This window comes from Schistocerca nitens, chromosome 2 (genome assembly GCF_023898315.1).
Source record: "Schistocerca nitens isolate TAMUIC-IGC-003100 chromosome 2, iqSchNite1.1, whole genome shotgun sequence".
Lineage (NCBI taxonomy): Eukaryota > Metazoa > Arthropoda > Insecta > Orthoptera > Acrididae > Schistocerca > Schistocerca nitens.
The window spans coordinates 412,367,321-412,383,302 of record NC_064615.1 but is presented as its reverse complement, the minus strand read 5'-3'; the positions used below and the strand labels follow the sequence as shown (position 1 = coordinate 412,383,302).

Genomic DNA, 15,982 nt, shown 5'->3' with positions numbered 1-15,982 from the left:
ATCAACTATGTCGGAACGTCCACCATGACTTATACTAATAAAACAGTTACATACGGAACACGCTGCTTCGTAATCAAAACGACCTTTCTTAATGAAATTCCATTCCTTGGAATAACAGTCACTGAACTTGCAGGCACGTTTCGGCATTGCGTTTCACAGTATTGCAGCATTAATACCACTAATATGAGAAAAAACTATTGCAGTTTGTCTGACAAAACATCAACTACTAGACTGTTCTGACAATGAGTGTGTGATTAAGTGGCGCGACAATCGGACGGTTTCATAGGTCTGTTACAATAATACAACTTACTACTTGTTGGCCAAAGTACCGCTCAAAGTTAATTATTACCTGAGTGTATCAATACTGATACTGTGATTACTAGTATGGGACAATGGAGGTTTTAGACAAATAAGCTAAAATATATGAATTTCTTGTGTTGTATTTCCTTTAATATAGGGAAATCCCAAAAATTTGGGAAAGTTTCACGAAATGTACTTAAAGACTGAATTCCGGGACTTTTGAGCGTCCCCAAACAAATTTTCGGGATACCGGAACACAGGGATGAAAACCGGGACAATCGCGGTTTTCCGGGACGTTTGGTCACCCTAGTGTAGATGCACTACATACATCACCGAAGGCAACGAATTTTTCCTTGGAACTGCTTTCAGCCATCCACAGTACTTGTCAGTATGTTTTGGGAACCGAAACAACGTGATGAAGGTTTTATGACCGCTGGAACGATAACGGGTTGAACATTGGGAAACAAAACACGTGTCTTGCATTTGGAAAACATCACCCAGTTAATAGTATTACACGTTTCCTGTATATAACACACTCCTCTTTACTAACATGTTACATTTTACTGGTACAGTTTGCTAGAACTGCATCAGTTTACTAAGCCGTCTTCTCACACTGTGTTCTCATCATTAAAGAATGTAGATTAGGTAATGAGCACATTGGCAGAATCGATGGTGCAACATGTGTTCAATACAACGTAGATATCGATGTGTGGACATTTGTGTCAAAGCTGTTAAGTAAATCGATACAGTTGCAATTAGAAAGTAGATGTACCAGCACTGTCAACAAAACTATGTTGTTTATTTGTGTGAATTATGTTGTGTGTGTTTAGTGTTTTGCCGTGTGGTAACAACCTGTAAGTGCAGAAATTAGGAGGAGACGCCTCCGTGATGTCGCTTGGATGTAACAAGATTCTCTCGTGAGTATATTTGTTGTCATATTGAACACTTGTTTTTGAAGATTGTATAAAGAGAAGCCGAGAGTCATCAAAACATCTCTGCGACACAATACTAGTGTTATCGAGAAATCGCGTCACTAAAATTTGTTCAGCATGAATAATTTAATGTCAGAATATTACTGTCCTTTAATTAAATACCTTGTGTCGAAACTTTAAAGCACTGGCCGTGATTTCCTTGATTCGGGAAGGCTACATTTCTCGATGTTTTCGCATCATTGCACGTCTCAGCTAATGAACCATTTCTGATTACCTTACTGTTTGCGAATGTATTCTACAAAAAACAAATTGATTCTAACCTTTTGCGAAAATACTATGTTGGTTACTGAAAACATCAGGCTTTTCATTATTTTATAAGCTAATAACTATTTTTACCGTAGGATAGTCGTGTCATACAGCGAAGTAAAAACAATATAATTTGAAGTTCAACTAAGGTGAAGTAAGATTGTAGGAATAGTAGTGCTTTTGTGCTTAGGGCAGTATTTATTTATATGAAGTAAAGACCAAGTGAAATATATGAAGGCTTCTGTTTGTAATGGTCATTTTGCATACGTTTCCTGTTCTCCATAGATAAAAAAAATTCTTATTCCAAATGAACTTTCTTAGTGAAATGACTGTCATTATCAAAATGACTTCTGAAATTCTTTATTATCTGTTGACCAATATGTGCGTAACAAATAAGTTGTAAATGAGTTTTGCTGTATGGATGGAAAAATAACTGACACTTGCTAATTTAATATCTTAATAAATTTTCGTGTAACAAGGAAGTCTATTTTGAAAGGATTTTATGGAGTAAGGTTATATTATATTACATTAGTTGCATTCCATGGAGAGTGTTTTTTGGCATGTGGAAAGGTGTCACAGATGTACATTTAATTTGAGTACAAAACAGTGACATTACAAGTTCTAACGCCTCAGTCCACAGAACTTCATACCCAACAGAAACCACACACCCTCACACTTTTACCTTCTGCCTAAGATCTACAAACCCAGTCGCCTAGGCTGTCCCATAGTTTCTGGCTTCGAAGTACCCACCAAGCCTATCTCTGCCTTACTTGATCAACACCTGCAACCTATAATACAAAGACTTCCTTCTATATTGAAGACACCAACCATTTCCTAGAGTCTGAAATCTGTGACCATCCCACCCCCATCACACAGTTTTCTTGTCACCATTGGTGTCATCTTCTCCTATAGCATCATCTCCCATGTACATGGTCTATCTGCTGCTGAACATTAACTCGACCTATGATGTCCTTCCTGCTTACCTTAATCAGCTGTATACTTACCAACAACTACCGGTACTTTACCTCTGAGGGGCAGACATACAAATAGATCAGGGTCATGGCTATGAAAATTAAGATGACTCCTTCCTGTATCAACCTTTTCATGTTTCACTCGGTAGAGGTTTTCCTGCACTCCATAATCTCTTGGTCTGTGGTTTTGTTTAGTTACATTCCTGACTTCTTTGTCATGTAGTCTCATGGCTGACCTGTTAAAATTTTTAGAATAGGCCTATCTAAATACATTCTTCCAGTTAAATGTCACATGATTCTATTCGAAAACCCGTGCCACTTTTGTCTGATGTTCTCATCCTCACTGAGAGTCAGCTGCAAACTTCTGTTCACATTAAACCTGCTAACAAACAACAGTACTTAAATTCTGACAGTTGTCATTCTTTCCATGTCAAATATTCCCTTCCATACAGTCCTGGCATTTGAGGCAAACATATATGTTCAGCTGTAGACCCTTTACAGCAACACACATCATTCTCACCTCGGTCTTCACTGGGTGTAATTAGGCCCATCCTATCAGCCTAGTTCAGAAGCAGATTTCCTGCCTATCACATCCGATCCTGGTACTGCTGATCCCTCCAAAGAAACACCTTAGGAGTACCCTCTTATCAGTCAATATTATCTTAGTCTTGAATGTATTAATCAGTACTTAAACAAGACTATTCCAATCGTGCCCAGAAATGAGGCCCATTCTGTCCGACATTTTGCCCGCCACCACACTTGGAACAGCTTTTCAGTGTTGCCCTACCCCATCTACCTCCACAAATTCTGGTCAGACACTATGCTTCTTCTGCACCTATTTCTGTATCCTATAGCTCCAACTCCTGTGATCATCACCATTGTAAGACTTGACCTATGCCCCTCCTACCACTACATATACCAGACTTGCAACTGGCAAAATGTATGTATACATACTATCAAAGGGAGTGCCACCGTCTGTGAAACGACACGTCGTGTGCCAGCTGTTATGTACACGTCAATTGGTCTTTTACATTGGTACAACTACCACCAAGTTATCGGCTAGAGAGTGTATACTGGCATCACACAATATTCTGTTGAGAGTTGTGACCTTGATGCCTGTTTTACACCACATGTCATCTGTATTCTTCCCTCAGACACCAGGTTCTCAGAACTCTGCAGGTGGAAGCAGGCGTTACAACACGTCTTTGGTTCTCGCCACCCACCTGGCCTTAATTTACATTAGTTTCTTCAGTCTCACTGTTTCTTCTCAGTAACTATTCCTTTCTTCATTCCCTTTTAGTTTTCTGTATCTTTTATTTTATGAACTGTCTGTTTTTCTCTGTCCCTCATGTCACTTGTCTACAGCATATAATGCACTTAGCTTTCCACTTTTATTGACTGTTTCATGAGGTTTTGTGAGTAATCTCTGTCTTGATTATTACCCTATCTTTATGCTCTCAGGTTTTCAAATCTCATCCAGTGCAGACCCCAACAATCAGTTTTTCCTTCTCATCCCATCCGATAAATCTCCCCTGCCCTTGGGATTCTGGGTGACTTCCAAACTTTTCCCATTTCCTAACCCTCGTCAGTCCTTTTCCGTCATCCCTCTTACTTTCCCTTCGACCTTCTGCCAGAAGACTCCAAAAACTTGTGTATTTCCTTGACACTCATATATTTGTTCTGTCCTGCCACCACCTGCTGAGTAGATTTTTTTTTTATCTAACCAGTTATATTTAGGAATAAACAAGATGACCCACTATAGGGCAGAAGCGCTGTATTGTTGATCGGTACACAATGAAAGGTTCAGAGAGTGCTTTTCCTACTAGCTTCAAGAAGGAAGTGCATTCTGAAAGCCAGCCAACCACTGTACCTTCAGTCCTGAGACTGGTTTGATGCAGCTCTCCATGCTACTCTATCCTGTGCAAGCTTCTTCATCTCCCAGTACCTACTGCAACCTACATCCTTCTGAATCTGTTTAGTGTATTCATCTCTTGGTCTCCCTCTACGATTTTTACCCTCCATCCTGCCCTCCAATACTAAATTGGTGATACCTTAGAACATGTCCTACCAACACGTTGAAAAGAAAAATAATGAGCCCAGAAGCGACACCTAATGCATCTCTGCTTCCAGGGTGACATTCCGCAGAAAGCTTCAGGACACCACGTGAAACTCATAGCTGTCGCATTTTTCCTTGCAGTTGTCAAAACCGGCCGTATCAAGTGTTTCCTTGAAGTTCAGAGCTGTCGAAATTGTTGCCTTGCCATTATATATGTCATATTTTTGGTCATCGATTACCATAATTAGTGTAAAGTTTGTTTTTTGTATTGTTCATGAAAATCACAGTATCGTTTGTTATATAAGTACTCAGTTGATCGGAGTGTGTAACATGCTGATCAGCTTGTAATCATATTTTGTTTACGTTCTTACAAGGGAACCTCCCCATCGCACCCCCCTCAGATTTAGTTATAATTTGGCACAGTGGATAGGCCTTGAAAAACTGAACACAAATCAATCGAGAAAACAGGAAGAAGTTGTGTGGAACTATGAAAAAATAAGCAAAATATACAAACTGAGTAGTCCATGGGCAACATAGGCAACATCAAGGATGATGTGGGCACAGGAGCGCCGTGGTCCCGTGGCTAACGTGAGCAGCTGCGGAAAGAGAGGTCCTTGGTTCAAGTCTTGCCTCCAGTAAAAGTTTAAATTTTTATTTTCAGACAATTATCAGAGCTCAGGCACTCACACACAATCAATTTCGCTCTCCAAAATTCCAGGACATGTTCAGATTTGCTTGGACATATGCAGGATTTGACGGTCTACATACGGAAAAATTTGAAATTCTAGTCAAGTTGTGCCACAAACTCCTCTTCTCCCCAATTCTTTTCAATACCTCCTCATAAGTTATGTGATCTACCAATCTAATCTTCAGCATTCTTCTGTAGCGCCACATTTCGAAAGCTTCTATTCTCTTCTTGTCCAAACTATTTATCATTCATGTTTCACTTCCATACATGGCTACACTCCATACAAATACTTTCAGAAACGACTTCCTGACACTTAAATCTATACTCGATGTTAACAAATTTCTCTTCTTCAGAAACGCTTTCCTTGCCATTGCCAGTCTACATTTTATATCCTCTCTACTCCGCCCATCATCAGTTATTTTGCTCCCCAAATAGCAAAACTTCTTTACTACTTTAAGTGTCTCATTTCCTAATCTAATTCCCTCAGCATCATCTGACTTAATTCGACTACATTCCATGATCCTTGTTTTGCTTTTGTTGATGTTCATCTTATATCCTCCTTTCAAGACACTGTCCATTCCGTTCAACTGCTCTTCCAAATCCTTTGCTGTCTCTGACAGAATTACAATGTCATCGGCGAACCTCAAATTTTTTATTTCTTCTCCATGTATTTTAGTTCCTACTTCGAATTTTTCTTTTGTTTCCTTTAATGCTTACTCAATATACAGATTGAATAACGTTGGGGATAGTCTCACTCCCTTTCCAACCACTGCTTCCCTTTCATGTCCCTCTACTCTTATAACTGTCATCTGGTTCCTGTTCAAATTGTAAATAGCTTTTCACTCCCTGTATTTTATCCCTGCCACCTTCAGAATTTGAAAGAGAGTATCCAGTCAACATTTTCAAAAGCTTTCTCTAATTCTACAAATGCTAGAAACGTAGGTTTGCCTTTCCTTAATCTGTCTTCTAAGATAAGTCGTTGGGTCAGTATTGCCTCATGTGTTCCAATATATGTACGGAATCCAAATTGATCTTCCCCGAGGTCACCTTCTACCAGTTTTTCCATTCGTCTGCAAAGAATTCGCGTTAGTATTTTGCAGTAGTGACTTATTAAACTGATAGTTCGGTAATTTTCACATCTGTCAACACCTGCTTTCCTTGGGATTGGGATTATTATATTCTTCTTGAAGTCTGAGGGTATTTCGCCTGTCTCATACATCTTGCTCACCAGATTATAGAGTTTTGTCAGGACTGACTCTCCGAAGGCTGTCAGTAGTTCTAATGGAATGTTATCTACTCCCGGGGCCTTGTTTCGACGCAGGTCTTTCATTGCTCTGTCAACTATATTATTTAATCAAAATATAATTATTTTCATTGAAATATATCTGTAACTTGAAATTCCCCAAAAAAGGATTGCACAACTCATCTGCGAATGGAAATATGCAGAATAAACTGTTTTAAAAAAAGCTCTTATTGCAGTAATAATGAATTCTGCACAGATAGCCAAGCCAAAGTGCTTCATTAATTCTACTCAGTGAGTTTTCCAGTTGAGATTGTGATCTGCCTATAACCTGAGAAACTCAACATGTTCTACTTCTTGTATTTCTTTGTCTGAGAAATTTATTTTGATAGCTTCTGGAGTTCCATGAAAAATACTGAACTGGATGTACTGAATGTTGTCACAATTTAATGATAATCCATTTGCCTTGTACCTTTTAAGAATTTTGTTTGCCATTTCGTCTGTTTCTGTACGTATGCTTTGTCTGATGTCAATGCCAGCGTCATCTGCAAAAAGAACTAATTCAGCTTTTTGTATACTGGACAGAAGATTGTTTATATGTATTAGGAACAATAGAGGACATGAGATTAAGCCTTGGGGAAACCCCATAGGTGATCTCTCCCCAGTCGAATTTTGTCCATGAGCTAGGCCTATATTGGTTGAATTATTAGATACAAATTTCTGCATTCTTTTGGTTAGATATGACTTTATCTACTGGTTGTCAACATCATCAATCCCTAAAACTTCAATTTGTCTTGGGGATTACTATGATTCACAACGTCAAATTCCTTAGATAGGCAGTAGAAAGTACCAACTGACTCAGTTTTATTATTTGATGCTTGTAAAATCTAGTGAGTGAATATGTAAATGGTATTCTCAGTAGAGCAACCCTTCTGAAACCTGATTTGTTGTTTGTTGAAGATAATGTTGTTCCTAGGGTGAGATACTATTCTAGAATACACCACATTCTCAAAAATTTTGGAAATTCGTGTCGGCGCGAAAACAGGTTGGTAGTTATTCACATCTCTCTTTTCACCTTCCTGAAAGAGGAGTGTAATAACAGCTTATTGCTGTCTCTCTGGAAAAATGCCTTGAGTTAGTAATGCATTATGTATTTTGGATAAACTGGGTGTATTATATGGGAACAAATCTTTGGTATTTTATTGAAAACACCATCAAAACCAGCTGAGGTTTTATTTTTGAGAGAATGTATAATTTTCTTAATTTCAGAAAGAGAAGTTGGTGATACTGTGATTTACACAGTTAAGATAGATGACAGAAAGTACAAAGTGACTCTGTTTTATTATTTGATGCTTGTAAAATCTAGTGAGTGACCTTATAAATTGCATGACACATTCATATGATTGAATTTTATGATAATTATGGTTTCAAGATACTGCTGTGATTTTTCTCTTGTTTGCTATCTGTGACTCATCATTTGTAGCTTTTCCATTCATTTCAGTAGTGATGTTATGTTGTTCTGTGGCTGATTGTCCTGTTGGTCATTTCATTACATTCCATATAGCTTGAAGTCTGTTGTCAAAACTACTGATTTCCAACATTATGTGCATTTTCCTTAAATTTTTGATAACCTTTCATAGTAATTTTGAGTAGTTTTTGTAGTGTGCAACTACTGCAGGATCTCTACTTGTTCTTGCCAAAAGATACATTTCCCATTTCCTTTCATTAGGTACTTTAATCGCTCTGGTGATCCATAGTTTTTTATATTGGTGTTTAGTATCCTTTGTGATTAGCTTATTGAGAAAGCTATTTTCAAATAATGGTATAAATTTATCATGGAATAGATTATGTTAGTGTTTGGTTCATTATAAAAAATTTCATCCCAGGTCATCTCCTGTAAACTGTTCTTAAAGACATTTGTCTTGGAGTCATTAATTTCTGTTACTGATTTCCACTGAGGAACATCCACACTTTTCTTAACTAATTGTGCATCGTGATCAGAGAGAGCATTTGTTTCTGGGTAAACAGTTATTTCCTTGTCAAGTTTGTTTGCATGGCCATCCTCTGCAGCAAGTGCAGGAATATTTGTTTTGTAAGTAAAAACTGCCTTTTCTTGCTGCACCATATTTTATTTCTCACAGATGTGTTTCGCATTTTTTTTTTTTTTTTTTTTTTTTTTTTTTTATTTTAAGGTGTCTTCAACGGGATGTGGAATAATGCAGTTTCATTTCGATATGTGTTATTTGTAGATTATGAAACAGTTCACATCCTGTTTTCTTATGTAAATAAGTGATTACTTATACAGTTCTTTGCGGTTTTGGTTGACATAAGTGTTTCCTCTCATCTGGTCACATGTTGGAGATTGCTTACAAGTTTATTTATGAAACATGAGCATATTTTTCTGTTTCAAACTTTTTTTCCTCCGCAGTTTTCATATTGTTTGCTCTTGTTGTAGTGGCACACTATTAGTTTTCTTTCTTGCTTTGATTTTAGCTGAAGAAAACATTATCAGTTAGGATTCTACAGCCTTTATCTACCCATATTGGAAAGTTAATTACTGAAATCAAATTGTAGGATCCAAATAAGCCTTCCAGATAATTTTTCCTTACAGAAACACGTAGAAAATCTACACTGAGGTCACCACAGACTATTAACTGCTTGCTGCTGTCTGACAGATATCACAATAAGGAATCCAGATTCCTCATAAACAGTTCATCATTTGATAATTCGGAAATACGGAAGCGTCCGATCCCACTCGTCTGCTTTGACCCATGATGTCACAAATATGGTGGAAACGACCATACACCACGATTCCAATATGGCGCATATAAAGTCGTTACGTACACATTCTGAGGACGAAAATACATCGAAAAACAAACACACACACATTCCACCAAAAGCCTAATGACACTAACGGGACAAGCACGGGAAATAGGGGGTTTTTGGGTGGGGACAAACTAAATATCAACAAATTTAGACACCCACCCCCACGCAAAACGACGAAAAAAACTGACATTACAAAACTCCCCAAATACCACTAAACACAATATCATCTGGAATCGGACACTTCCCTTGACCTATATAGCTCAACAGTAGCTCCCGATCCCATAAATTGGGATTGAACACTTCCCTTGACCTATATAGCTCACTTCCCTTGACCTATATAGCTCAACAGCAGCTCCCGATCCCATAACTTAGGACCTAACACTTCCCTTGACCTGTTGTTGTTGTTGTGGTCTTCAGTCCTGAGACTGGTTTGATGCAGCTCTCCATGCTACTCTATCCTGTACAAGCTTCTTCATCTCCCAGTAACTACTGCAACCTACATCCTTCTGAATCTGCTTAGTGTATTCATCTCTTGGTCTCCCTCTATGATTTTTACCCTCCATGCTGCCCTCCAATACTAAATTGGTGATCCCTTGATGCCTCAGAACATGTCCTACCAACCGATCCCTTCTTCTAGTCAAGTTGTGCCACAAATATCTCTTCTCCCCAATCCTATTCAATACCTCCTCATTAGTTATGTGATCTACCCATCTAATCTTCAGCATTCTTCTGTAGCACCACATTTCAAAAGCTTCATTTCTCATCTTGTCCAAACTATTTATCGTCCATGTTTCACTTTACTACTTTAAGTGTATCATTTCCTAATCTAATTCCCTCAGCATCACCCTACTTAATTCGACTACATTCCATGATCCTTGTTTTGCTTTTGTTGATGTTCATCTTATATCCTCCTTTCAAGACACTGTCCATTCAGTTCAACTGCTCTTCCAAATCCTTTGCTGTCTCTGACAGAATTACAGTGTCATCGGCGAACCTCAAAATTTTTATTTCTTCTCCATGGATTTTAATACCTACTCCGAACTTTTCTTTTGTTTCCTTTACTGCTTGCTCAATATACAGATTCAATAACATTGGGGAGAGCCTACAACCCTGTCTCACTCCCTTCCCAACCACGGCTTCCCTTTCATGCCCCTCGACTCTTATAACTGCCATCTGGTTTCTGTACAAATTGTAAATAGCCTTTCGCTCCCTGTATTTTACCCCTGCTACCTTCAGAATTTGAAAGAGAGTATTCCAGTCAACATTTTCAAAAGCTTTCTCTAAGTCTACAAATGCTAGAAACGTAGGTTTGCCTTTCCTTAATCTGTCTTTTAAGATAAGTCATAGGGTCAGTATTGCCTCACGTGTTCCAATATTTCTACGGAATCCAAACTGATCTTCCCCAAGGTCGGCTTCTACTAGTTTTTCAATTCGTCTGTAAAGAATTCGCGTTAGTATTTTGCAGCTGTGACTTATTAAACTGATAGTTCGGTAATTTTCACATCTGTCAACACCTGCTTTCTTTGGGATTGGAATTATTATATTCTTCTTGAAGTCTGAGCTATATAGCTTAAAAACATCTCCCGATACCATTGCCAACATTCACAGCCACACATTGGGATCAAACACTTCCCTTGACTTGTTATCCTTACGACATCTCCACATACAGCCGTCCCTGGTCTGAGACGCCAGAACTTTAAGTGAGCCTCATTTCTTCACGACATACTGAACCCAAAAATCCGAATAGTTGAAGAAATTTTATTAGAGACAACGCACTGTTCCTCATCATCGCCGACAACCGAAAACTGTTGACCTTGTCAGTCATACCCATACCTAACAAAGACAAAAAAAGCAGTTCACCTAAATTCACACACGATGCCACACTCGCAAACTAAACCAAAAACATCACCTAACACACCACCAGAGAGCACCACCGATCGCATCAAAACGACACCTACAAACACGCCACTCTCACAAACTAAATTCCGCGCCGTTGTGACATCACACACCTCAACAGCCTTACGTCACGGGTCAAAGATGACGGGTGGGATCGGACGCTTTGGTCGACCCGATAATTCAATTGGGAGCACACCACAGAACTACTGAAGTCCCTAAAGGAATCTCTATTGCAGTGTGAATGTTGTCAGACATAGAGGATACGAAAATAAAGAAAATTGGTGTACTATGCTTATTTTCATTCTGTAATGTCATATGGGTTTACTTTTGGGGTAATTCATCAAGCTAAGCAAAAATTTTTCAGATGCAAAAATGTGTAATAATAATTATCTATGGTGTGAACACAAGAACATCATGCAGAAGCCTGTGTAGGGAATTAGGGTATTAACTAATGCATCCCAATATATTTATTCCTTAATTAAATTTATCAAATGTTCAAATATGTGCGAATTCCTAAGGGACCAAACTGCTGAGGTCATCGGTCCCTAGACTTACACACTACTCAAACTAGCTTAATCTAACTTATGCTAAAAACAACACACACACCCATTCCCGGCAGGAGGAACCACACAATTAGTGACACGGTGCCTCTAACTGCGCGGTCACTCCGCGCGGCTTAAATTTATCATTAAAATATATATCTAGTTTTCAAACCAGTGGCTCAGTTTGTGAAATCAATAGGCCCTATAGGAAATAAGAAGTATCTTGACAAAGATTTAAAGTCACCTTAGTCCAAAAAGATGTCCATTTTTCAGGAACACACATTTTCAGTAACTTGCTAGGAGCTGTAAAATGTGTGTTGATATTGTCTACAGTCCAGAGACTGGTTTGATGCAGCTCTACATGCTTCTCTATCCTGCACAAGCCTCTTCATCTCTGAGTAACTACTGCAACCTACATCCTTCTGAATCTGCTTAATGTATTCATCTCTTAATCTCCCTCTATTATTTCCCCCCCCCTCCCCCCATTTATGTCCTACCAACCAATCCCTTCTTCTAGTCAGGTTGTGCACACAAATTCCTCTTCTCTCCAATTCTATTCAGTACCTCCTCATTAGTTATGTGATCTACCCATCTAATCTTCAGCACTCTTCTCTAGCACCATGTTTCAAAAGCTTCTATTCTCTTCTTGTCTAAATTGTTTATAGTCCATGTTTCTCTTCCATACATGGTTACACTTCATACACTTTCAGAAAAGACTTCCTGACACTTAAATTTATATTCGATGTTAACAAATTTCTCTTCTTCAGAAACGCTTTTGTTGCCATTGCCAGTCTGCATTTTGTATCCTCTCTACTTCGACTATCATCAGTTATTTTGCTGTCCAAATAGCATAACTTGTCTACTACTTTAAGTGTCTCATTTGTTAATCTGATTCCCTCAGCAATTTGGATTAATTTGACTACATTCCATTATCCTTATTTTGCTTTTGTTGCTGTACATCTATATCGTTCTTTCAAGACACTGTCTATTCCATTCAATGGGTCAATGGAAGTGTCCGATTCCAACCGTCTGCTTTGACGTAAGGGTGTTGTGTGTGACATCATTATGGCATGGAGTTTATGAGTTGGTTGTGTTTGTAGATGTCGTCTTGTTGTGTTTGTTGGTGATGAGTAATTGCTTTATTGGGTCTATTTTTCTCGAGTTTTAATATTCTGTGTATTGAATGTGTTTTAATTTACATAGGAATGTTTGACTTTTGAATTTTTGAGGTGTTGTGGTTTTGTTTAGTTGTAGGTGTTGTTTCTTTCGTATCAATAGTTGTGGTTGGCCTATAAAGATCAAGGCAATTGACCGATTCCAATTTTCGTAGTTTTATTTGTAGATATTGGTGATTTGGTATCGTCAGCTGTGGTCAAGGGAAACGTCTGATTCCTATTTCTGTAGTTTTTGCTGTAGCATTGGTGTTTTGGTATTGTTAGCTGTGCTTGACCTATGTAGGTCAAGGGAAGTAACCGGATCCTATAGATTTTGTAATTATTTTTTTGTTCATCATTTTGTGTGTTTTGGAATCGTGGTGTGTTTTTTTATTGTTATATTTGGCTTGTCCCCTCCCAAAACCCCCCAATTTCCTGTGGTTGTCCCATTACTTTGTATTTTAGGAAGAAGGTGTTATTGTCTTGTTTATACGTATTTTTGTGTTTTTTGCTGTGTGTATGTAGGGAAATCATAGGCGCCATATTGGAGACACTTAGAATAGCCATTTCTGCCATATTGATCACATCATGGGTCAAAGCAGATGGGTGGAATCGGACACTTCTGTAATCCCCGTTCAACTGCTCTTCCAAGTCATTTACTGTCTCTGACAGAATTACAAAGTCATTGGCAAATCTCAAAGTCTTTATTTCTTCTCCCTGTACTTTAATTCCTACTCCAAATTTTTCATTTGTTTCCTTCACTGCTTGCTCAATATACAGATTGAATAACGTTGGAGACATACTACAACTCTGTCTCACTCCCTTCGCAACCACTGCTTCCCTTTCGTGTCCCTAGACTCTTATAACTACTATCTGGTTTCTGTACAGATAGTAAGTAGCCTTTCGCTCCCCATATTTTACCTCTGCCACCTTCATAATTTGAAAGAGATTATTCCAGTCAACATTGTCACAAGCTTTCTCATAGTGTACAAATGCTATAAATGAAGGTGTGCCTTTCCTTAAACTAACTTTTATCAGAAGTTATGGAGCCAGTATTGCCTCATGTGTTCCTACATATTTCCAAAATCCAAACCGATCTTCCCCATGGTTGGCTTCTGCCAGTTTTTCCATTTTTCTGCAAAGAATTTGCTTTATTATTTTGCAACTGTGACTTATTAAAGTGATGGTTTGGTAATAGTCACAGCTGGCATCGCCTGCTTTCTTTGGGATTGGGATTGTTATATTCTTCTTGAGGGTATTTCGCCTGTCTCATACATCTTGCTGACCAGGTGGAAGAGTTTTGCCATGGCTGGTTCTCCCAAGGCTGTCAGTAGTTCTCACAGACTGTTGTCTATTCCCGGGGCCTTGTTTAGACTTAGGTCTTTCAGTACTGTATCAAATTCTTCATGCAGTACTATATCTCCCATCTCATGTTCATCTATGTCTTCTTCCATCTCCACAGTATTGCCCTCAAGTACATCTCCCTTCATAAACCCTCTATATACTCCCTCCACATTTCTGCTTTCTGTTCTTTGCTTAGGACTGGCTCTCCATCTGAGCTCTTGATATTCAGACAGGTGGTTATCTTTTCTCCAAATGTCTCTTTAATTTTCCTGTGGGCGGAACCTATCTTACCCCTAGTGTTGTATGCTTCTACATCCTTATGTTTGTCCTCTAGCTACTCCGGCTTAGCCATTTTGTACTTCCTATTGATCTCAGTTTTTAGACGTTTGTATTCCCTTTCACCTGTATCATTTACTGGATTTTTGTATTTTCATCTTTCATCAATTAAATTCAGTATCTCCTGTGTTACCCAAGGATTTCTACTACCCTTCATCTTTTTACCTACTAGATCTTTTGCTGCCTGCACTGTTTCATCTCTCAAAGCTACCCATTCTTCTTCTACTGTATTCATTTCCTCTGTTCTTGTCAATCGTTCCCTAATGCTCCCTGTGAAACTCTCGACAACTTCTGGTTCTTTCAGTTTATCTAGGTCCCATCTCCATAAAATCTTGCCTTTTTGCATTTCTTCAGTTTTAATCTACAATTCATAACCAAGAAATTGTGGTCAGAGTCCACATCTGCCCCTGGAAATGTCTTATAGTTTAAAAACTGGTTCTGAAATCTCTGTCTTACCATGATATAATCAATGTGAAACTTTTCGGTGTCTCCAAGCCCCTTTCATGTGTACAGCCTTTGTGCATGATTCTTGAACTAAGTGTTAGCTGTATTTAAATTATGCTCCTCTGTGCAGAATTCTATCATGTGGCATCCTTTTTCATTCCTTTCCACTAGTCCGTATTCACCTACTACTTTTCCTTCTCTTCCTCTTCCTAGTATTAGTTTTCAGTCCCCCATCACTATATAAAATTTTCATCTCCTTTAACTATCTGAATAATTTCTTGTATCTCATCATATATTTCTTCAATCTCTTCATCATCTGCAGAGCTAGTTGGCATATAAACTTACTACTATGGTTTGCGTGGGTTTCGTGGCTATCTTGGCTACAATAATGCATTCACTATGCTTTTCATAATAGCGTATCCACATTCCTATTTTTTATTCATTATAAAAACCTTCTCCTGCATTACACAGTCTATTTGATTTTGTTTTTATACACCTGTATTCACCTGACCAGAAGTTCTGTTCCCCCTGCCACTGTACTTCACTATTCCCACTATATATAACTTTAATCCATCCAATTCCCTTTATAAATTTTCTACCCTTCCTGCCCAATTAAATGATCTGACATTCCATGCTCCGATCTGTAGAATGCCAGTGCTTCACCTGATAATGATGTCCTCGTAATTAGTCCCCAACCAGAGATCCGAATGGGGGGACTATTTTACCTCCGGAATATTTTACTAAAGAGGATGCCCTCCTCATTTAACCATACGGTGGGCGTGCCCTCAGGAAAAATTACAACTATAGTTTACCCTTGCTTTCAGCTGTTCGCAATACCAGCACGGCTAGACCATTTTGGTTGGTGTTACAAGGCCAGTTCAGCCAAACATCCAGACTGTGACCCCTGCAACTACTGAAAAGTCTGCTGGCCCTTTTCGGGAGTCACA

The 15,982-nt window shown here is 38.5% G+C and overlaps 1 protein-coding gene across 1 annotated transcript in view; it reads left to right on the top strand.

Moving 5' to 3' along the window:
* The first annotated feature begins 1,035 nt into the window (after positions 1-1,035).
* LOC126236275 (uncharacterized) overlaps positions 1,036-15,982 on the top strand; it is a 181,102-nt gene continuing 166,155 nt past the window's right edge. The window contains exon 1 of the mRNA XM_049945434.1: positions 1,036-1,217. Coding sequence (XP_049801391.1) covers positions 1,189-1,217 — 29 coding nt within the window. The 5' untranslated portion in view covers positions 1,036-1,188. The remainder of the gene's footprint in view (positions 1,218-15,982) is intronic.